Here is a 25,104-nt window from a genome sequence, read left to right as displayed (position 1 = left end):
AGCGCTCACATCATTCCCCTCTAACACACTCCATAAATCGTCAGTAGATATACAGCTGTGTCAGCCTCACCACAGATCATCCTTTGTGATGTACTGTAAATCTGAAGGAGGACTGTTCAGATCTCACATCAGTCTTTTGTCTTGTGGTCTTTGTAGACCAGAGATGGAGCAGTCGACTACTTCACAGCATGCTGGAGCGGCAGAGGGATCAATAAACTGACAGCAGTGTTGCTGAATGCTCGAGCCAGATCAGTGTTGTGTCCTTATCCTCAAGAGATTGTAATTAGCTGACGAAGGACAGAGTTTGACTTACAAGATGACTCAGGCTTGAAAATTTGACGTCAGACTGTCATCCACTGACGTGTTGTTTTCTGAGAGTTTAAATCTCACTCCTGGGACTGCCAAAGCCACTCTGGTGTAGAGTTACTCTATTTCTACACTAAATAGCAGAGGACTGTGTACCAAAGTTTATTCCAGCGACTCTTCATTCAGTCATGCATCCTGTCAGTGTCTTTTATGTAAAGTCCAGACTTGGTTGATAAACAAACAATATTAAAACATTCTTGCCATCTGTAATTCTGTCCATATTGTGTTTGAAGCATAGTCTAAAACTCATGTAAGTGCTATTTAATATAAATTTTAATCAAAAGAAAATTAATTGAAATCCGAAATGAGGAATAAATTCTGTTAAAGCAGCACTACGTAACTTTTCGACCTTTAAACTCTGAGCTTGTGACTCACTTTGATTGCAAAGTGACATTCATTGTGTACATTCTTGTAGCTATTGTTGCCCTGCAGCATCCCAAGGACAAGAAAAGCCATGTTACAACTGTTTTCCCAGCCTGGAGCATCATGTAACAGCTGTGTTTTGCTTCATGGCGTCATGTCACACACCAGTAACCGAATGAACATATTGGCTGTTTTGAATGGCACCGAGGCTGATTCTTCAAAGAAACCCGAGTGGAGAACAAAAGAAAAGCAGAAATTGACAGAGCAAGAGATAAAACAAGAATCTGTATCAGACTTACTTTTACTAGCTGGAGAGATCTCAGAGAAGAGACAGCATGTGCCAAAGTGCAAAAATCTGCTAAAGTTCAGTAAAATATAGAAATTTGTCAAAATAGAAAAACTCTGGGCACAATAGTTCCCTTTGAGCAAGCACTTGGGACACCTGTAGGAGGGAAAAACAAAATATCTGTTGTAACAAAAAACTCTTCAACAGAACCACTCAAGGACTGGTTGGTTGGGGAGGGGGGACAACAAGAGAGAAGAAGGAAATGAACAAAAGGAAAGTTGGTAAGCATGAAACTCGGGATGCAGATTCACTGCATCCAGCCCCATGCAACATCACTGCACTGATACCAGAAAGGACGAATATGAAGGCAGCGTTGATGTCGTCATGTTGCAGCTGTTAATCCTACCTGACAGCATCATTACTGTAATGTGCACTGTTCTGGTGAATAGATTTAATGATTTACAGTGTACACACTCTGTGTCCATCATCAGGATGCTCTTCATAGACATGGAGTTCCAGACGCTGAAACTAAAGGCAGAAGATTCCTCTGGAAGGCAGCACGTTCTCACTATTAAACTAAAGTCTAAGGTGAGAGACACACAAAGGGGTGGGATCACTTTCATCACAGTTCTTTCCAACATGACATCGACCCGCAGGCAGTCGGAATCATAACAGGCCAACTTCACCAAATGCATATGGGAGTTTTCTGATAGTAAATCAGTGCTTTACATCCATGCCCCCAAATCTAGGTCAAACTAGAGGGTGTGGAGAGACATGGTGACCTGCTGGGACTGAGATGTAGCACAGATAAAACATCTCCCTGCAGACCTTAGTTTGATGAAAAGCCTTCCTTAATGTATAGAGGGAAATCAAAGCAGCCACACTAATCGGCAAAGCTGCTGCCTCCGCTCACGGTTATTGACAGACGTAGACGGAGGCTTTACCTGCTGTAGGTAGATGCATGCAGGTGGAAAAGGAGTGGATCACAGAGTTAATCTCCATATTGATTGCATCGAATGACCTTTTGTAGCAGAAACACATGACGCTCTGAGTTGATTATGGTATTGAATTGTAGATTCATCCACGTTAGACTGTGATGTGGTGAGTGTTTGTTTGAATAGATTTAAACATGGTCCAACTATGATCATTTAAAATGCTCCTTGTGTTGCTTGTAACACCCTATAAAGGACCTCCATTACATGTTACAACTCAGCCTTTTCTGTTTTCAATTTCCATTTGTAGGTTTTTTCCTTAGTTTTTTTTTCCAGCCAATGTACCAAAAGGACTGAGCCGATACTAAACGTTGATGTGAAAAACTGACCCTGACTGGTCAGAGAGAACCCTCGGCTGTGGACATAATGACATTTCTGCAGCAGTGCTAGACTCCTTAAAGAAACCGATATCCCATCTACGGATGTCGCAATTATTTAACTTTACAATTATTAAAGGTGTTGAACGCTACGATTATTAATCGTAATCCCTCAATATCGTTATTCTCTATAAGAGATTATGCATGAACCATTTCAGCGGATCAGTGCAACGTCCGAATGGAGTGAAAACAAAGTGACATCCACACGTTGCAGCTTGTGTTGCGTTGCTTTGGTCTGCGAGGGTTGCAGAAGAAGCTGGCTGAGTCAAACACTAAGGAAGAGATTTTCCCTCCAAATAAATAGATTAAACCATTTTTTTGGGATTATTTATTTATTTGGGGGTTAAAGAAAACAATGACTAAGGTGCCATTGTGGATGATGGCTAACCAGCCTGTAAAGCAGGACATAAAAAGTTGCAGAGAAATTTCACCACCTAAAGGATAACCAGCAGCTTTTTATGCTACAGTAAAGGCAAATGCACAGTAGTTTGGCTAAATGATGCTAATATTTATCTAACATAATATTTACGTAAAGTGTTATCGTGCCATTTGCTATTTTGTAACTATGTACGACTCTGGTTGGTCTCAGCGCAACGTGACGTGTTTACTAAATGTTACATCATACAGATGACAAAAAAAGTTAATACGTCTTTTGTGATGGATAGTTTCTCTGTTCAAACATAATCAACTCGGCATGAGATCCAGCAAGAAACAACATTTAATTCCAGATATATGGTCTTATTTATTTTCTTTGTTGTAGTACTATTTCAGCCCCAAACAACTGACACCTATTCCGCTAAAGGAGAGCTGGAAGTCAAAGCTAGCTGGAGGTTTTTCCTGTTTTTAAATGCTCCGCTCGGGTTGAAAAGACATGTTCAAAAAAATTTACAATGTGGTTTACAGAAAGAAGCCTTAGTTACTCTGACATGAGGAGTGTTCTGGTGATTTTACACATGATAGAATTTAGTAACAATTATAATCCTGATAATTGTAAAATTAAATTAATATTTCTTTGACAATAATTGTACCAAGAAAATCTGTAATCGTGACATCCCTGATCCCATCTGTACGTGCATGACATATTCATGTGCATGAATAACTAGTCCAAGAGTACTCTTGTACAACAAAAGTGTTGATTTACAGGTGCTTTTTTTTTTTTTTTTTTTTTTTTAGCTGACCCTCTGCAGCTGTTCACACACCCTCATAACGCAATGGCTATACTGCACTAGGGTTGTCACCGTAGTAAAATGTCGATACCGATACTAAGCATGGTGCTTCATACGCAATACTATTTTCAATACTACAGACGGGGAAAAAACATTTTTTGTTTTATAAATCAGAACACCACAAAAATAACATCACAACCCATACACAACAATGACAACTATTAATAAATATAAAACAGGCATTAAGACTGTTAAATAAAAGCATTATTTAAAGCTCTATTTGTTTCTGCACCTACAATCTTTTCAAACTGCTCACTGTAGTGTAAAAAAGAACAAAATTGAAAGAAACTTCAACCATTTCTTATTGTACTTGTTAACAAAACGTTCTTTTCTTCACCATACTTTATACTTTACGTCATAGTTGTCAAAACTTGAGAACAGATTAAGTAACTAGAACAAACTAGTTAAGATGATCAACACTAAAACAGTGTTTTCAGTTAATATTTGGCGAAGGAAGAAGTTGACGTACTACATCAGACTGGAACCGGGTCCATTGAAATGTACTCTGCAACAGTCCTGTTAAGCTTTTGTGTGTCTGGTGATTTAGTGTCTGAATCCATCGTTGTTGGCATGGTGGGGTTGTCTGTGGTTGTTGATCCTCTTCTCTCAGTCTTAGCCTGGGGCTAATAAAAGACGCATAATGATGGTCAGATACTACCGACGAAGCCGCGTAAGCCTGGCAGCGTGGCTACATCACTGTAGCTATGGATGCTGCGCATGACCTTCAGTTTTATTTGTGAATTCAATGTCTTTGAGCCAAAACTAAAAAAATAAATAATAAATAAATCCACGTTTTGTGAGGCACAGCGGTGGAAAATAAAGGCATATTGTTTAATTAGACCAGTGGCTCTCAAACTGGGGGTCAGGCACTGAGATAATTTCAGGGGGTCGCCAGATAATTAAAAAAAAATAGCCTAAAAAATATTTATCAAATAAATTTGGTGTTTTTACTAGGACTGACAAAATTGAACCATTAATGAAGAGATAAATCTTTTAAATTAGCGCCTTAATTTTAAACACAAACAACAAAGTTAGTACACATATTAAAAATCTGAATTTGATATTTTCTCTGCGAGAGAAGCTGGTTTTGCTCATGCAGGGTCCTTGTCACAGCAGTAATCCACCAAAAGCCACTTTACTCCCTATTTATGAAGACTGACAGCTTTCCAGCCCCATCTGTTACATCACACATGTACCCACTAAGTCATCGCCTGGGGGTGGGGATCGTAGTCACCATCATGTTATCTTGGAGGTCATGGCTCAAAAAAATGGATATTTTCTCTTCTTCACACATTCTCTCTCTAGAGATGGTTGTGTCTGGGAATCCCAGTCATTCAGCAGTTTTTAAATAGACCAACAGCCATGCCACGTTCAAAATCACTTAAACCCCCTTTTCTTCCTCATTCTGATGCTCAGTTTGAACTTCAGCAAGGTTTCTTCACCATGCTACATGACTACATGCTGCCATGGGATTGGCTGATTAGATATTTGTGTTAACAGGCAGTTGAACAGGTCGACTTGATAACGAGCTCCGTGAATGTGTGCTGTACACTTGTGAAATTATCTGGTTGCTTAAGTTTTGTCACGAGTCATTCCATCATTCTGGTGTAGGCTAATCTTAGTTTCATTTGTCCAGAGGAGGCTGTTTAAGAATTGTCTGCGTTCTCAGATGTTTTTGGCAAAGTTTGGATCAAGTTTTACTATTTTTATTGACATGTTTACTTTCTTATGTGCATATGTGATCTTTTTGTAGGGCTGCTTGATTATGGGAAAAATGATAATCACGATTATTTTGATTGAAATTGAGATCTCGATTATTTAACACAATTAGAGAAAGAGAGAGAGTGGGTGGGGTGTGTGTGTGTGTGTGTGTGTGTGTGTGTGTGTGTGTGTGTGTGTGTATAGAATATAAGTATTTCACAATATTAATAAGACACTTTGGAAATTAACACCAATCACATTATTCCTGCTGAAACCTCTGTTAAGAAATTGTAAACATTTAAATGTACCTTTTTGATTTAACCTATAAAGATCATAAACTTGTTGACATTTTGCACATAAAACATCTTTTTTACAGTCACTGTGAAATATTATTGGTTTGGAAAACCTCCCAATGAGCTGGGAAAAGAACAAATTAGCTTCCATCTTTATTACACATGTGTCAGTGTGACATTTGAAGCTTGTCTGTGGTCATACAGACTAGTTTCTTTCCACCAGGTCCCCATAGCTTGTTTGTCTCAGACCAGCAGCTATGTTCTGCTTGGTGTGATCTGGAAAAAATTAATCTGAAGACATTTCGTTTTCACGTTGAAATCCGCGTCAATAAAATGTAGCCCGACATTTTTATACGGCTCTATGGTGAAGCTTGACCACAGGCCTGCAGCGGTGGCGAAACATGGGACTGTAGTCACGTCCTTTACAACACCCTCACTAGCCTCATTATCCAGGGCAGGAGACTCTCCACTAACATGGAGACGACATGGCCGTGATGCCGTTTGTCCAACGTGTTGATGAGGTTCTTAAATCTGGCTTGTTCACTGTGTTAACTGAGAAAAAGTTCTGTTTGTTTATAACATTTATCTCTCTGTGTCTCTGCATTATTTAGTCGCGACTCACAAAAATTGAAAAATTTTATTGTATCACGTTGCGTCGCCCCCGTGTGCACGTTTGCGTGAACGAGTGCAACATTTCACATGCATGAATGTCGCCTGTTGCTTGGCTGGAGGAGGAGCGACGTCGCCTCCCGTGTGTCCAGCCCTTAACTGACGAGGTGTTCGCAACTCGCGCTGAATAAAACTAAAGCAGACGGGGCTGTGGGAGGAGTCTTAAGCTGTGGGAGGAGTCTTCAGCTGTGGGAGGAGTCTTCAGCTGTGGGAGGAGTCTGCAGCTGTGGGAGGAGACTGCAGCTGTGGGAGGAGTCTGCAGCTGTGGGAGGAGACTGCAGCTGTGGGAGGAGTCTGCAGCTGTGGGAGGAGACTGCAGCAGAGCGTTGCAGTTCCTGCTGCGCTCCATTTGCAACTGAAAACAGCACAAAACTGCGAGGGACAAATATAATTGGATCTTTTCATTTTTATGATCGTTGAAAACCCAGAACGTAATTGCGATTAAAATTCGATTAATCGCCCAGCCCTATCTTTTTGTGCTTTTTTAAAATAACTCTGCATATACATGTTGAACCAGTCAGTTAACAACTAAATACAGTTAAAGATGTTTAAAAGTGGAATTTTATTCCTGTAGATTTTGAGGTTATATTATAAGTCTATACCTCCTAATGTGGGCATGGTGAACTGGTGCTTACCTAAACCTGGATGACATTCACCGGAGACAAGGGAGGGCTGTAGGACCCCATTCTGTGCCAATCTGCCCACCTGGCCCTCCTCACTCCTCTGGCACCAGGTAAAAATAGCTCAGAGTCGTCCCTGCCTCCAGCTGCCTCCACCAGATCCAGTGCCAGGTCATCCCTCACCAGGCACAGTTAGGAGGGAAGCAACATGATCATGGAGGTTGAGAAGACAGGTTGGTGAAGGAGGAGCGGAAAAGGACAAAGTTTTGTGATGCTGAGTCTGCCTCATGTGATGACCAAATCTTCTTGTTGAGCACTTGATCAGGTAACATAATAAAGCTGGCTGACACCGATGAATTTATTCACTTCACTTCCATTTCAACATAAGGCCAGCTACCAGAGCAGGCAAACAGGAAGAAAAAGAAAAGTTGGCATTGCATTCATAATGACTCGTTTTAGAAATGTTATCCTCTATCAATTTACGAATTTAATTTGCTATTGGCAATGACTAAATTTAATTACTGAAAAATATAAAGAGATTTAATGAATAGTCAAGTGAGTTATACAGTGGGAGACAGAGAAATAAATCCATATTTACCCAGTGAATCAGAGCAATAATAGACTTAAACACACTGTTAGTACTCAGTGCGTACTAACAGTACTACCTGCCCCAAGGCTACAGCCCAGGCAAGCACAGCAAAATATGAAGGCGGTACGGTCGGCGGCCTGGTTCACATCCAGTTTTACAAATCCACTCCTTCCTGTCGTCTGTCTTTAAACATCATGTGACGGCTATGCTCAGCTCTGAAGTCACATTTTCAAACCTTATCATGGACTGATGGACACAAAAAACTCCTGATCAAGTGAAAAAAGACAGTTTTACTGAGTGGAGTTGCTCTAAATGTTTTTAAAGTTCAGGTCTCAGATATCATGTTGGTGTTAATAAATCCTAAAAAGAAAATTGATTCATTTTAAGCTGTAATATGACTCAGACATGACTTCAGTGACAGTAGATTCAGGTTGTTCAGCAGCGTCTCCGTGATGGACATGAAGTTCTCAGCATCTTCACCTCTCGGGGAGTTTCTTTATTTATTTTTTATTATGTTTTAATTAGTCCTGGCCAGCATGGTAGCAGCAGAATGATGGTCTGGCTGCTGTGTTGTGACGTATTAAATCTTTTTGTTCTTATGTCTCAGAGTGAATGATACTGGTGTATGATCGCTGATGGTAATGGGATGGGTTTTAATTTCTGACATGTCACGAGTGAAATAATGAGATGTGAACTGGAGAGATGTGGGATGGCGAGAGCGCCAAGCATCACAAAGGCCAAAATCCTTCATGTAGTTTTTTACAGGATTTCCAGACTCAACGACTTCCTGCGGTTCTGTGTTTGGCTCCAATTAAGACAAATATAATCCGGGCTTTGCCACATTAGTTAGCTTTGTATGTTAACCTCATCTTCTCTCAGAGCACAGAATGACCCTCCTCTTTTTCTCTCAGCATCCTTTAGAGGCTCCCGAATGCTCTGCTGATCTTCCAGTTCCTCTGGCCGTCACCTGGACACCACAGGTATGCACACAGCAAAGACAAACAGATGAGCAGCATTAGCCGGGGCATCCGTTGTAAACACCTGAAATGCTGCTTCTGTCAATAGACTGTTTTGGATTGAAGGGAAACCATAAAAATGGGTGCACATCAGCAACAAATCACACATTTCTGCTTTGGAATAAATAGATAATAGATGTTGAAGTAATTGATACCATGAGAGAGGCTGTACATAAACTAGACAACCAGCTAATGAATACACATTCCTTCTGAAAGAAAGTAATTTACTAAACAGATATTTATGTCTTCTGGATGTAACAGATCATCCAGAATCAAAGAATCACCACAGATACGACCAGTCACTGATGCGTTACCAATAACTTGTTCAGATTATGGATTATTAACAGTATTACAAATTAGTTTAACAAAAGAAAGTAGAAATGAGCAATAATTGTGGAAAAGAAATTTACAGCCCTGTTCTTATCTCTGTAAGTCCCTTAAACTCTTTGTGCTGAAAGGGTTTCAAAAAGTAGGACGCAGTTTAAAGGCCTGTTCTTACTACACACACGGAGCAACAGGCTGAACATGTAACCGGTATGTTAACGTAACGCCAGGGTTTCCTCCAGGATCGTTTTTAACTGTGAGGAAGAACTAGTCTCTTTATTACTTAATAAACAGCTGTTTGAGGTGCTGAGAAAGTATGAAAATGTAAAGATCACATTTGGCATTTAAAGACACCGAGACCGCCGCATGCACAGCCCCGCATGCACAGCCCCGCATGCACAGCCCCGCCCCGCCAGCGGCAAAGTTTCACGTTAAATAACCAGACTACCGGGGACAAGACCTGCACACACAGGTCAAAACTGGGTGCTGATGAGCTTCTGGTATGTCTTTTTTTTCATGCATGACTGAAGAAGAAGTAGTGTGGCAGTTTGGGATCAACTATTCCATCATACTAAACGACCCAAACAAAAACCATTTTAATTAATTAATTTCTTGTACAAAAAATGCTTAAATTGTTTTAATTTCCAATGTCTTGATCATCGTCCTGAATCTGTCTTTTTCCACAGAACTAATTAGAACTAACTTTGGGCGTATGGGTTGTGAGACAGTGGACATCTGACTGGGATGTCCAGCTTTGCCAGTTTTACCTGATGATGTGAAGTGTGCTGATCCTAGTTTTAGTAATTCCTGGAACTGCAAAGCATGTTTGCAGCTAAGATGCAGCAGCAAATTGTTTGTTATGCTGCCTTCCACGACAACTTTAACTTGTCAGCGTTTGCAGTAAGAAGCTGTTTGGTTCATGCTTGAACTTGTAAAACCAAACTATCTCCAGACAACGGATATGTCATCATGTTCAACATCCGCTCTCAGCATCTGCAGTAACTCAGCTGCTCTGCTGCAGGTTTAGCGGTGCAGCAGTTAAAACGGTCCCCCTCACTGTGCCTCCTCCTGAAGGTTGTTTGGTTTATTTAAACCAGAGTTTGTTCAGATCAACACAAGGAAAGGAAGGCAGCGGTTGCGCTGAGAAGACCTCGTTCATACTTTTTACACCACTTCTCCGCTCTCTTCACTCGTGATGCACGTTTCCCTCCGCGTGCACGTTCAGCTGGCTGAACCACACACACAGCAGTTAGACACATCCCATAACACACAGATGAATCATGGCGGCAGCGTGGACGAAGGGGTTTGGTGGAAGCGACGAAACGATACATGGACATATTTTAACTATAATCCATCATAATTTCACTGGCAGACCAGGTCCAGTTGAGCATGTGTTCCTCATCCTTTGCTCATGTTTTGGACATGTGTGTGTTCAGGGTGGAGTTTTACACTTCAGAAAATTCTCAGAAATAAAGCCACAGTTACCAAAGTCAGGATGTTGTTGCTCTTTGTTTTTTTGGAGTAATTGATTCCAGTATTTGCTGTTGGCTGGGAAAACTTCTAAGTCTAAAATATTTCCTTGTAATTTTGTAATTATAAATGAAAATAACCAAACAACAAAGCTCACAATGTGTTTCTTTATGTTGAACTTATAGATCAGCTATTTTGTTGTGTGACATGTTTGTATGATGAAGTAGGACATCAGTTCATGAAAACAGCTGAAATACAGAAATAAAAGGTTTCTGACCAACAGCAGGTCAGTATAGAACGACAGCTTTGCTTCCCTGTTGATGGGAAAGTCTCGGCTAAAGCTTTCAGTCTGGTAAAGGATCTGGTTATTATGTAAAAGCATTAAGGTTAACTGGTTTCATGAATTACTTGTTATAACCTGTCAACCTTGATTCCACTTCTTAATTCGTATTATTGACCTAAATTAATTAATACTTCTTTTATTTGACTAAAACTAGAATAAAACCTTTTTGAGCTTTCGTCGACTAAAACCGGACTAAAACTATCAAACTTAGAAACTAATCAGCATTTTTATCCTTAGGACTAAAACTGAGATGCCAAAAACAACCCTGGCGTAATGGATCATTAACTGTTGCTTCAGGCCTAAACAGTTTGAATAACTAGACTTATACAATCACATTTGACTGATGCTTAAGTCACGCTGTAGATGACTGTAATATCTGTAGAAGTAGCTTTAAAATCAGGAACCTCACATTTATAGACTTTTGGTGTGTTTTCCATTGATACGAAACTTTTATTTGACACTTTAAAGTCCTCTGACACTAAATGGCTTCACAAATAAACTTGACTCATTCTTTGCTTCCTGTTGCATAATTTGACAAATTACATCTCCACCTGCTCCATTAAGACATTTTCTCACTTGCTTTGATATAACGGCAGCTGTGAGCTCTTTGTATCTCTGCCTCCTCGTCGTTGTTGTCTGTCGTCTTGCTTCTTTCACTCTGTCGCTGAAACAAACATCTTATCTGAGCAGGGCGCTGGACTCTTCCTCCCTGAGTGCTTTTAAGTCCACGTTCTACTTTTACAAGGACATTTTTGGAGAATGAGGAGCTGTGCAGGGCGTTACATCAATAAGTGTTTTTACAAATGTGTGTGAGGAACAAAAATGTGAAGAAAATGGTGCTTGTGTGTGTTGCTGGACTGATACATGGCAGGCGTACAGTGAAGACCAGCTTAGAACAGCGCTACCGTATGGAGTCTGTCTGCATGCTGGGCTGTTGATGGATCTCTCCCACACTGCAGCATGAAGCGTGTGTGTGTGTATACATTTCTGTGTGTACGTGCTTGCATTTGTGCCAAGTATGTTTTTGCCTGATATGTGGGTGTGTGTGTGTGTGTGTTTGGCAGGGGGAAGGGCCTGTCTGTCGGCAGTCCTGACATGTTCATTTGAATGAGTAATTATTGCCTGCTCTATTGCAGGGCCAAGATGTGCCACTCGGTGCATTTGTGTGGAACTAGAATGAGGAAAAAAAATCTGTGTGTGTGTGTTAACGTGTAGTTTGTGTTACTTTTGCTTGCAGAAGACCGTTTTACTAAAAAGTAAGTGCCCGTATGAAGAGATGAACAGTGAACACCAGAGTCCACATCACAGTAAAACCCACCCGTATTTCTGTGGAGCTCAAAGTAAATGTGGGCTGCAGGAAGGCCAGTCGAGCACACATGAAGGTGTACATAATGTCTTCTAAATTGTCCTTCTGAAACAACCAGGGTCCTCAGGGAAAAGACTAATATTAGTTATGGACAATTGTTTGAATTGTTTTTCATGTCTGACAAACAAACCAATGACTGTTCATAGACTTATAGTTTGCTAGCTTTACTTGCAAAGTTGAACTGGACCTCAATAATTTCCATACAGACCCTTTGACACAATAATTTTTATTAAAGTTTTTATACACAGACATTTTTACCTTTTGCTCAAGGTGCTATGACCAAAAAGTGAAACAAACGGCAAACAAAACACAAAAATAAAACAAAACAAAAATCCAAAACAAAGCCAAAAGCTGGAGATATTGTTGGTTGTGACCATCCAATACACAGTCCGTTGTCTTGTAAACTTATTTAAACTGTTGTCATGTAATGTCCACTTTTCCCACTTGTCAACCAAAATGTTTTCTTTTAATCTGAGAGCAGAGGTCATTTTTTCCAGTGCTTTCTTGGCAGCAATCAATAAAATATTGGTCAAATACAAATCATTATTCACAACACAATTTTTAAAATTACCAAGTCACATAGTTTTATTTGGTATTTGGTATTCGGTAGCCCATGATGGAGTAGTTTCAGACACTCCCATGATATGCGCCTCCTTATTCCCACATACTCTCCAACACTCGAGATTAGCTTTATTTGCTTGCTTTTTATTTTGGGTGTAAATAAGATTCTAATGTTTCCACCTAAACTCTCTCCACATTGTGGAGATAGATGTTGTATTCTGGGTTTCCCATGTAGCTGCCCATTCTTCACTTTCGGCCTCTTTTCTCCCAGAAATCATTGTGCACAAGACGTCTGTTTTTTAATCTACGCTTTAGTAGAAACGTGACAAAATCAAGAACATCAATGCTTGTTAAACGGTGGCATTAAAATTCTGTAATATTTGATATTTGTGGATTTCTTTAATGGGTTAATGAAGTGTCTACCGGCTGGAAAACAACAAAGCATCAGTTTTTCTTTTCTTTTTCTTTTTTTATGTTATACCCGGTCTGTGTCCTATGATATGCAAACAGTAATTTTAAGTTTTAAGTGATTCAACGTCCTTTGTTGCTGCTATGGGAAATTCTTACTGGCTAAGTAGGTTGACCCTTTTCACGATCATTAAACAAACTACATAGGACACTGTAGTCTACATAGTCAAGTTGAAGTGTGCAGACCCAGAATTTAACGTTTGTGGACTCTGATCACTGCTGGTTGGGACGTTGTGGGACGACAAAATGTTGCTCCATTTTCGTCTGTCCTGGACTGTCCAGGCTGGCGTGTCCAGGCTGTCCAGGTGTGTCCAGGCTGGCATGTCTGCAGACTGGCATCTGAGCTTCTGTTGCCACGGTTACCAACTAGCGTTTAGCCAGCGCAATAATTTATAACAGTAAGTCTATTTGACCGGAACTTCTGTCATAGGTGTCCATTATCACTCTTTAATGGACACCCTCCAGCCAATCAGAATCGAGTATTCACCCAGACCATGATATAAATTAAGTTAATTAAGGGAAATTCTGAGTCCCTAAGCATAAAATGACATCATCAGCAAATAGATTTATAACATGTTCTTTCCCTTTAATATTTTATTCCTTTCACCTCCTCATTCTGCCGGATGGCCTATGCCAGGGGTTCGGTATATAGAGCGAAAAGAAGGGGTGAGAGGCACCCTTGGCGGGCACACGGACCTTTTTACTTCTTGTGGTCTTTGTCTCTACATGTTTTTTGTAGTTATACTGTGTTGCATCAAATTTCACATGGTGCTTTCAGCTAGTGACAATTCTGGTTCTGGTTGTGGCTCCAGTTCTGGAGTCCTAGAACTTTGGTGCTTTTTGGCAAACTGGCCTTTTAACACCAGTTCAACCAGAACCAAAGAGGACATTCCTCCACAGAAGTAACATAAACAGTTTGGAAAGTTGGGTCTAAAAGTCGATGATTATGTCATACGGTTTCCCAAAATGAAAAATATAACAGCCGCGCAAATTTCGTTATATGAAAAGATGTCAACATGAGCTTACATCTATCCTGCTGAAATTTAAATTGGTTACTAGGCAACACAAAATACAGTGGTCCAGTAGACCTACCACCCAGAAGACAGGTGCGTCACTGGACATCATGTAGGAAAAGTTTCTCTAAAGACCGAGTGCGTCATGATCCCCGAGACTGTAACATTCTTAGTGAAAACTTCTGCTCGGGTCTTATGTTCCCACTGTTGCTGAGTTGAGCTGGAGCCATTAAAACCTGTTATACCTAACCCATGAACCTGCTGATTACAGTCATGGGAACAAAGCTTCTCAGCTGCTCCCTGAGACATGGCGTGTGTCTCATTATGTGAGTGCACTGGAAGTTAGTGCGTAGTGCGCTCTATGCACGTTTTTCTATAGTGCACACTATTGTGGGTAAGTGTTGACCCAAATGGAACCTGACGTTTACCCCTTACTTAACCCTCTGTGTAAACTACGTTGCATCCAACATCGATGCTGTTGGCGGAACATGAGTTGGAACAAATGCTTTTTTTTGTTTGTTTTTTTTATATATATGACCCTCCTACAAGCGTGGCTAACTGGCTTACCTTTTCAGGAACAGTCCATCCAACTAAGTTCTTTACAAGAAATAAAACTGTATAAATAAATGTACAAATCAAAAATGATGTTCACATACCTTTTTGCACGTCATCATACTTTATGCTATTAAATGCCTTTTAACGGCTTTATTTGTGTAACAAAGTACCGTGGCCTACACTGTATTATTCTACCCGAGCTGATAGAAAGCACCATCAGCACACACGTTCATGTGTCTTTGCATGTCTCCACATACCTATATAAAGTATAAAGTGCAATTAAAAACACTAGTAAAACAGCATTTAAATATGCAAGATATCTTCACTGAATTAATGTCCTTTACATTGTACATCTGTTTTCGTTGGTGTTTACACTGATACGTGCACATTTGGCAACAGGAAACCGTTTATACTAAGAAGTCATAGTTTAAAAAAAATGCAATGCAGTAAGGAGGATACTAAAACAGGGATGCAGCAAACGTTTATTAAAACATTTTATTAAAATATTTCTCTCTTGCCGCCTCCTTTTCTTCACAGAGCTAGCCCCAGGGGGTGCTGCCAAATAAATGCCTCAGTGCCACTGCTGGCTCGGTAGTTTGATGCCACAGTGACCTACGGTGAACACACATTGGCAGTTCACATGAAAACAAACATTATTTATTATTTATATGTACTTTATGGTTACTTTGCAGACTCTTATCTAAAGTGATGTACAATGTAAATACAAATACAGATAGTTGTATTTGCCAGGGACAGAAAAAATGCAGTTTAGAGTAATTACACTATTTTGTGATTGTGTTCAGCCTTTAACTGCCTATAAATTATGATCTGCCCCCAGTCATTTGAAATTATTCTGCACCTAACTTAAACAATAGTGCAAACATTTATACTGACTTGTTAGCTTCAGTACTGATATGCCTCTTCCCAGTAAACAGTGAGGGATTGAGTGCTTGAGTAAATAAGGGCCCTGGTGTTCTCGTCTGTCCCTGCAACATCAAAAATACCTCAGTATAAAATAAATAAATAAACTTGGTGGAGCCAAATAGCAGAAAATTACACACCTTATATTTGTGTAGAGGTGTTTCTCTGAAATGTGGCAATATGTGTAACTTTATGGTGGGATACTGTATGTCAGGACTGGGACATGTGGCTTTTATGCTGAATGGCAAAATGGTTTTCTGGAGGTTTTTAAGCACATTACCGTGTAAACCTTTGCAGCTACTGCTTAGTCAATGGTACCGTCGAAATGGGCCGGTTCTCTAACAGCTGCAGTTTTCAGATGAAGGACCCTTTCGTTTACGTCATAGACACCGCCATGTTTAAGGTTCAACAACAGGGAATGACAGAAGCTATAGCATTCATCATGTGTAACACGTATAACCTATCTGTCTGTAAAACGAGCTAAAAACTGCTAACATTTACGTGCGCTAACTACTGAGTCAAATAACTGCATCTTCAAACAAATAATCAGATCCTAAACTGTCATCAGGGATAGAAGAGATAGGATAGGTAGCCTGCTGCAGTACACATTAGATTTATATTTAGAATAACTTCATACTTACAATAAATGACCTCCGTCTGCACCGGTACCACTGAGTTGTTGGAAGCCATTATTCAGCTCTGGAAAACTCATCAAATATCCCTTCCCTTCTCCTACGTCGGCAAAATGGAGTCCGTTTAGTGTGCGTAGCTTTCATCGTTTCACACTGGATTTTTGGCCAATTTTAGGGCAGCATCCATTTTTTTTCAATTTCAGGGTAAAAGCACTTTGCACTTAAACATAGTATTCGAAATAGGGCAAGTGTGCTGATTGAGACACACCCATGGAGTACGTTTCTCTGTCAGTGAGAAATGTAGGTGTTGTGTTTGACCAATATGTGAGGAATATTTCAAAATGAAGAAGACTGGTGTAAAAGTCTGAATTAGAGATTATTAGACTTGTTTTATTCATTTATTTTTTACTTTTCATTTACATTTGTGTAATTGTTTTGTAGTCCAGTCTTGTCTCCCATTCTAAAATTTTTTTAGGTTTTTACTTTCAGAGCCTTTCATGTTGACGCTCCTGTTTATATCAGAACTCTGCTACAGTGTTACCATGGCAACATACTCTCAGATCTTTTGGTCTGGGATGATTGGCTGTCCCTCTTTTAATATTTAAGGCCCATTAATGCTCGCTTACACGCGTAAACAGTGACGTCTGTTTCAAACGTTGTCATGTGTTGCCTTACACTTTCTTCCAGGATAAACGACTTGTTGTCCATGATAAGATTAAAAAAAAAAAAAAAAAAAATATATATATATATATATATATATATATATATATATATATATATATATATATATAATGTATTGTTTTTACAGGAAGCTGTTGAAAACTTTTTTTTATTTTGGACCTTTAGTCAGTGAGTTTTTTTTGTTTTTTCTTTGTGATTTTTATCTTTATAAATGAAATATCTTTATAAATGTAATACTTGGATAACTTGCATCTTGTGGTTAAAGGACTGATTGAGATGACCAAGAGCAGTTTTTTTTACCCTCTCCTGTCCTCACGGATACAGCAGGATTTCAAGTAGAATCTGCTCTTTTTTTTCCCTCCCTTCTTTCTGAATCGGACCGGTTATAGTTATCCTGAGCTGTAACCGTAATCATACCGCTGGCATTAATTGGGCTGTAATTGCTGAAGCTCTCAGCACCTGGACGATGCTTAATTGTGTGCACTGTGCTGGCACAATGACCCATAATTTTTGGTTCATTTTTTTCGCCTAATTTTTTTTCCTCTCTTCCATCTGTATTGCTCTCCCACGCCCTATCAGCCTCTCTTTTTCTTCGCTGTGTGCGTTCACATGTGTGTACAGAATAAAATCACTGCAGTTTTAACCAACTACACAAACGCTGTATCTTCACTGTCATTCACTCGACAGCCAATTCTATAAAAGCCGTTTCAGTTTTTCAGCTATTTCAATAAACTCGTAATGAAAGGATTCTCTGCACTCATCTGTCACACACTGCGAGTGCACTTTGTTTAAAATAAACCAAGTCATACGTTTTTGTTTTCATCCTGTATCATGTCAGCCCAGATTTATCATCGCTGTATCAGCATGTTATTGTCTGTATTAATAGATGACGGGTCGGACTGGTAAAATTTTAATTTCCCACAACTGGAGGGTTAAACAAAGTGATTCACTTGGTACATCTTGGTACTTTTATGGTAATCCAAAAATGAACAAATTGATTGAAAAGGGTGAGGCAGGGCACCCTAGAATGTTGTTTGAGCTGTTAACAACATCATATGACTATATTGTTCTGTTTTGTTACTAAAATGAAGATTAATTTATTTTATCACGATTCTGTTGGTTGAGCTGCTGCTCGCGTCACACAGACCAGAAAAAGAGAATCTGTCACTCCGGTTCTCACATCTTTACACTGGCTTCTTGTGAGATGAATACATGCATATTACGTATTTTGTAGTTTGTGATCCATGTGAGTCAGTGAGATTTATAAGATCATCTGCTTCAAGTTTGTTCTAGCCTGACAGTTCAAACTAAACATTTAGTTTTTCTGCTCCTAGTATCTGCAACAAACAACCAGAAAACCTTACGTTTGTTCCAAACTGTAATTATTTTAAATAAGAACTGTATTAGACACCACTACGACGGAGAGTTTTTCTTATTTTCTTGAGTACATATAAACTGATGATGATGATGTTTTGGTGTCTGTTTCTATTACATGTAAGTGATTATATGTATTTTCCTGTGTCTTTTGATCATGTACAGCAACATAAGTTATAGATGATAGAAAAAACATCTAAAGAAATAGGCTAACGCTTGATTATCACTTCACACTTTGGTGTTTGTACCTCTGGTTTTGTAGATTACTCTAGAGCAGCTCCACAGCCAGTTCCTGCTGGTTCTCGAGTCCCTGACAGACTTCTGGGATGTCCTGGATGAGATTGATACCAAAACCTGGATTCTGGAGCCTGAAAAACCCAGTCGATCTGACACAATGAGGCGGATCGCCATCGGTATGATTTAACTCATGCAGACTGATGGAATGTTTTCCACTTGAAAATATGCTAGCAGCAGTTTCTTCCCACTTGTGTGTGCAGGAAACAACGTCTCCATCAAGGTGGAGGTGGATCCCAAACACCCAAAGATGCTGCCAGAGTGCTGCCTGCTGGGAGCAGAGCACGGTGGGTAGGACTTTAGCAACATTTCTAAAGTGGGGTTTCTGGCCGTGGAAGAGCATGAGAAGCTATGTGCTCTTTAAACACGCCAACAACTCAGTGTTACACGTTAGAAAAAATCATGTCATTATGATTCATTTTCAGGTTTTTATTGGTATGTTTAAAAATTTGTTTGCTGTAAAAATAAGTGACTGTTTCTGCCTGAAGACGTGGAGCACAGGTTAAAGTTTAGCTCCCTTTACTCTCTAAAGCAAAAACAAGTCCAGATCCACTCACAACTGACTGGTAACTGGGGACACTGGGAACACTGGGACTGAGACGTCTCTTCACTAGTCATTTTAGAACAGAAGATGCCTTCTGGAAGAGAGACGAGAGGTTTTTAAGAGACTAAAAGAAGTGTAGTTGCCTTTTATTTAAGCTCTTAGATCCATTCTGCCTTGGTTCAATGCTTCAGGATGCTGGTGCTGTGATGATGTGGGGGATATTTTCTTGTGCATGGTTTAAACCACTGATTTCCAACCATAGTTCCTTGGTCCATACTTAGGCCTCCAGCGCCACCTTAAGGACAAAGTTTGGCACTTTGAGGTCACCGAGACCGCATAAGTTTTCAAGTGAAGACACTAGAAATAAAACTGTTATCCATGAGAATCTCAGTTGCCATGCAGCTTCCCTCTACTTGATGGGGTTAGAGCATCAGCCGGTTGTTTAGAAAACTCCAAGCAGAAGAAGACGTTCGGCAGGTCTGTAGCAAAAGTTATAAAAAACAATCCATTTCATTCAGTACAGTTTTGTAAACCGAGGTAGCGAGGCTGAGAGTAAGGTATGCTTCCTTACGTACGTAGTTTTTCAACACGTTGCCACACGGCGCCACCATCAATACTTCCATGCATCTTTTACGTTGCCATGGTTATGAAGTCAGTTTATCCAGCAGTGGGCAGAGTTCAGAGTTCTGACGTCGGTTTCAGACACCGGTTGGTGGCAGTAATAAACTGCTATGAAGGTGTTTGCAGCGTGTGCAGCATACTCACACAGCCTTTCTTAAAAAGCTCTCCCTATCTCTGCAGTTGTCTTCGTCATCATCTTCTTCATCCTGTTCTTCTTCTTCTCTGGTTTGTTTCTTTTGCTGGTCACATGTTAGCTATGCTGCTGAACACTGACCCCACGGTTTCTGGTGGTATTGTGGTACAGAAGTTTACTCCATTGTTCGCTGCTTTACATACACAGGATAAATGTCTTTGCGATCATCTCATATATCATGTATCTGACAAGGTTTCAGCTGTTAAACTGTAAGCGATTTGGTTTAGTTTTTGAATACAAATTAAACCAAGACTGAGATCAATTAAACCAATAACTAAACTAAAGACAACTCAAAAGTTGGGCCCCAATGTCAAAAAGCTGCTGACCATGTCCATCCCTTTATGACCACAGTGGAGCATCTTCTGATGCTACTTCCAGCAGGATAATGCACCATGTCACAAAGCTCAGATCATCTCCACCTGCTTTCTAGAACATGACTATGAGTTCACTGGACTCCAACGGCCTCCACAGCCACCAGATCTCAGTCCAGTAGAGCAGCTTTGGGATGTGGTGGAACGAGAGATTCTCATCATGGATGCAGCCGACAAACCTGCAGCAGCTGTGTGATGCTGTCATGTTAATATGGAGAAAACCTCTGAGGAAGGTTTCCACCACCTGCTTCCATCTATCACACAAAGAACTGTCCCTAATAAAGTGGCCAGTGAATGTTTATCACTATAATCTTTTCTGTATTCTGCCTGTTTCCAGTCAGTAACCATCCAGCAGGGATCAGTTCAGTATGGAAAGTTCACATTTCAGGTGTGAAGGAAAACAGAAATATTACTGATCTCTACTTCTGTCCAACCAGCCAGCAAGCTTCAGGCTCCCGCTTCTATTCAAGTCTCTGTTAATTGTCGACCATTGTTTTTGTAAACTCAAGGTCATGCTACTCCCAGCCTGTTGCCTAGCAATACAATCCAAAAGATATTAAACACATGGCCACCTAGGCGGGAGGCAGGCGGCGACCCTCCAATAATGAGGGGGTCGTGCAGAAATATTGCTTATTGTCATGTAAGAATAACAAATAGTGAAAGTTGAGTGGTGCACAGAGACGTGCCCCCCTGTGGAACATGAAGCAGCAACGGTTCATATGAGACAGCGGTGACGCCACTAAGCCCGGCTGCTGACTGAAGAGTCTGCAGAGTGAAGTTTTTCTGAGTCTTCTTAGGGGCTTAAAAATAATACATAAATCTAGTGTTTGAAAACAAATTAAATTCAAGGCGGTTGTTAATACTAGAATTTACATGCAGCTCCAACTCATCATCCTTTCGTTTGTTGCAGTGGTGACGCCACTGAGGAACAAGCTGAACACCAACATGCACATGTGGTAAGTTCTACATAACCAAACTTCTGTTCCATACAATCATTTCTTTAAGTGTCATTAGCTGGTAATTAAAAACAACTAAAGGAGCATTTGACAACTAATTAGGTTAATTGGCAACAGGTCAGTGACAAGGTTTGATATAAAAGGAGCATTTCAGAGAGGCAGAGTCTCTCAGATAAAAAAGATGGACAGAGGTTTGGGTGATGGATGAAGATGTGAAATAGTTTGTGGAAAGCATGGACGGCGTGTCCTGCAGACTAAAGAGGAGAGGGAGCATCCAGCTTGTTATCAGTGGACAGGTGAAAAGCTGCATCTCTGATGGAATGGGGCTGCATTAGTGCCTATGGCGTGAGCAGCTTCCACATCTGTGAAGCTCCATCAATGCTGAAAAGTACATGAAGGTTTTAGAGCAACATCTGCTCCCATCCAGACAACGTCTCTTTCAGGGAAGGAGATTTAAGAAAGACGATGCTGAACCACATCCTGCATCCATCACAGCAGCATGGCTGCAGCTTAGAGCCACGCTATCAGCTCTTTGGATACGGTAAAGCAGAGATGGTGAATACTGTAGCTGTAAACATCAGTATCTCAGTTTTGTTGGTGGGGGGAGGGTAAGCTTGTGGACAAGGGTCGGCAAACTTTACAATCCATGGAGCCATTTTTCCCTCAGGCCAACTAAATAAAACTCGTTCAGAGATGCAGATGTTAGGAGACCTTTTGAAAAGACAACTTGTAATTTTTGGATTGTTTTTTAAATATAAATATCTACTATAGGGGGCTGCACGGTGGTATGGTGGTTAGCACCGCAGCTTCACAGCAAGAAGGTCACTGGTTCGAGCCTTGGCTGGGGAGGTTCAAATCTAGGGGGCGGTGGCCTTTCTGTGTGGAGTTTGCATGTTTTCCCCGTGTATGCGTGGGTTCTCTCCAGCTTCCTCCCACCGTCTAAAGACATGCATGCTGGGTTAACTGGTCACTAAATTCTCCCTAGGAGTGAACGCATGTGTGAGTATCTGTGCTGGCCCTGCGATGGACTGGTGGCCTGTCCAGGGTGGACCTGCATCTCCTGTTAAAAGGCTCCAGCTTACCCGCGACCATAATGGGTGTTTATATTTATAAACAGGTTCCTTACGAAGGTGTTTGTTATTTTTAGAAACCATATTTCATTTCTATTTTAAGGTTTTAAAATAAAGAAAAACATAAAACTTTTGTAAAAAGAGGACAGACTTTATTTTTTTACTTTAACCCCTGTACTTACTGACACATTTTCAGCCAGTTACGATGTCTTCAAAAGCATTAGCATTGTGGCTAATCCTGTTGGTATTATCAGCACATTCAGCACTCTCACTATAATTGGAATCCCACAAACCAGTTTGATCAGCTCTGAGAAGCATCTGATTATCACTCAGGGACTTGATTACTCCTCATTTTGATTGTAATTTCACCACAGGTTGTAACATTTGCCTCTTTTCCTCCACCACCAAGGCAGCACAAATGCTCCCACGTTTCTCCTGTGTTTATGTTGGCTAATTTGCATGTGGTTAATTAGTGTGTGAAGGAGCTGTCTGTGGTCTGCCGGCAGGAACCCGGACTCCAGCGTCTTGCACAACCTCCGGGAGGTTTTGGAGATTGAATTCCCGTCACCTGCCACCCACGAAAAATCTGTATGTCACACATTTTAAACATTTCCATCCAGATTAGTTCAAGATGCTGTGTGTTTGCATCAAACTTCGAAGATTTGCCTTTTTCTCTGCCTACTTCTATATTTTCCTCCCTGTGTGTTTTGTTTTACTAGCTGAGCATAACTGCTCCTTTAATTGGGTTGTTTACTGATAAGATCATTAGAATAACAAAGATGGCAGAATTCTGTAAACTATCAAACAGCTTTAATCATGCAAAGCCATTTATGTCTTTTTTTTTTCCACTCATTCGTTCCCCACCCATCTCTGTGGATGGGTTGAAAGGGCGTTGCGTTTATCCGCCGTCGCCGCGGTGATTAATGCCTCAGCTTCATTAACATTCAGAGTGCAGAAAAGTTGGTTTGACCAGATGTTTTTTTTTTTTTTTTTAAACCTGCCATCTTCTCTCTTAATGGATGGCTGCAGGGAGAAAAAACACAAACGGGACAAGAGCATGTCATCACACCGAAGTGTGTGTGTGTGTGTTAAAGGTGTGATGGCAGACAGGGAAGCGGGTGTTAGAGGGTGGTGTTTGGTTCTGGAGTTTTTAACTAGGGGGGTGGGTCAGCAGTAAGTGGTTCTTGAGACTCTGGCGTGGATTAGAAATCATGTTGGACAACTCTTATTTTCTGTGTAGAGTTTCAACATTGAATGTGGCATCTGTTACTCCTACCGTCTGGACACCTCCATCCCTGATCAGGTGTGTAATGACCCCCGCTGTGGCCAGCCCTTCCATCAGGCCTGTCTGTATGAGGTATGTATTATGAACACACACACCAGAAATGTTGTTCACTAACATTTTCTAATACTTAGAACCATAGGGACACTGTTTGTAGCAGCACATCAACTCACAATCAGCCCTTCACACGTCAGCGTGTAGAAACTTGAACCGTTTCCACCTACGGGGCGCTTTGTTTTGGGAAACCCTGATCTCCGTTGTGTTTCCACAGACAACCGTACCCTTACCTGGTAGCCAAATATAAGCCAGCGGGACGGTGTCAGTCTCGTAACGGCGACAAAACGCCGCCTTTTAATTTTAACAAAGAACAGCGGAGGAAAATGATGGACATCGAGCAATTTGTCTTCTTTCTTCTCAAGAACAAAAACTCCAGCATATGTAAACATGGAGCTGTTCCTGTTTGGCTCAAATTTGTGGTACAGGAAGGACTAATTCTTTCAGTCCAGTAGTAAGGTCCCAAAAAGGTAGGATGGCTCGGATTGGATATTTTGGCACCGTTCTCGGACCACTTGGCAGCAGCTGCAGGAATATCCAGAAGTCTGAGGACAAAGTTCTTCTCTGCAAACTGACATAAGCAGCAGAGGTGAAAACCCAAAGATAGAGAAGAAACCTTTATTCCATTTCCCAGTTTTCACTTACCCAATTCCATCCCAGCAGTTCTTCCCACCACAGATGTGAGCAGAGGATGTGAGGAGTGATGAGTGGAGGTGACGTTAACCAAAAGCCTAGTTATGCTCTTTACGAGGGTTTTTCAATGTTTGTGGATGTGGGCTCGGATGTAGCCACCGGAGCAGGACCACTGGAAACCGTGGAGGCGGTGTTGCGCTCATGTACAAGCAGTAGGACAGCGTTTTTTGTTTTTTTTTTTGGTAAATCACTTTGTGTAGCAAAAAAGTTCTATGAATAAGATTTGATTGATTGTCTGAAACAGACGTCGGAGCTCTGAGGTGAACTCTGCACTGCCCTCTGATGGATGCATGATCCAACAACTATACCAGTGGAAAGAATGAGTGGGAGTATGTGGAGTTTGACAACATTTAAAACAGATGATTTTACGTACATAAAGGGAGCATAAACGAGGCTTTAGGCTGCTTTCACACTGCAGGTAAAAGTGTCCCAAATCCAACATTTTTCACAAAACAAAGCAGATTTTTTAAAAATCAGATCCAGACCACTTTTATACGTATTCCTACATCACATCCAAGCTAAATATTTTTCAAAGCAACCTCTGAAACAAAGACATCACAGTTGTGGCCTGGAGGAGGAGGGACGCGTTCACCCTGGACTCAAAGTGGTCGCATTAAATTCTAATGTGAACAACCTGGTAAGGAAATCAGGTTTGTCCATTTACACCTGAGATGTGAACAAAGTGTCAGACGTCTTTAGATTTGAAGACGTCATTTTAAATGTGACATATGAAACCGACCTATCACATTGTTTTGCTCCAGCCAACTCCTCCATTTAATTCCTATAAAATGAGCATACTGTCTATGAACATGATATTTAA

At 40.6% G+C, this 25,104-nt stretch overlaps 1 protein-coding gene across 1 annotated transcript in view; it reads left to right on the top strand.

Annotated features, from left to right (window-relative positions):
- fancl (FA complementation group L) overlaps positions 1 to 25,104 on the top strand; it is a 40,359-nt gene that overhangs the window by 12,905 nt on the left and 2,350 nt on the right. Inside the window, exons 6-12 of the mRNA XM_042010588.1 lie at positions 1,507 to 1,603; positions 8,394 to 8,462; positions 18,469 to 18,619; positions 18,704 to 18,787; positions 21,140 to 21,185; positions 22,762 to 22,843; positions 23,496 to 23,612. Coding sequence (XP_041866522.1) covers positions 1,507 to 1,603; positions 8,394 to 8,462; positions 18,469 to 18,619; positions 18,704 to 18,787; positions 21,140 to 21,185; positions 22,762 to 22,843; positions 23,496 to 23,612 — 646 coding nt within the window. The remainder of the gene's footprint in view (positions 1 to 1,506; positions 1,604 to 8,393; positions 8,463 to 18,468; positions 18,620 to 18,703; positions 18,788 to 21,139; positions 21,186 to 22,761; positions 22,844 to 23,495; positions 23,613 to 25,104) is intronic.

This window comes from Melanotaenia boesemani, chromosome 16 (assembly GCF_017639745.1).
Source record: "Melanotaenia boesemani isolate fMelBoe1 chromosome 16, fMelBoe1.pri, whole genome shotgun sequence".
Classification (NCBI taxonomy): domain Eukaryota; kingdom Metazoa; phylum Chordata; class Actinopteri; order Atheriniformes; family Melanotaeniidae; genus Melanotaenia; species Melanotaenia boesemani.
This window is presented reverse-complemented; position numbering and strand designations above follow the sequence as displayed.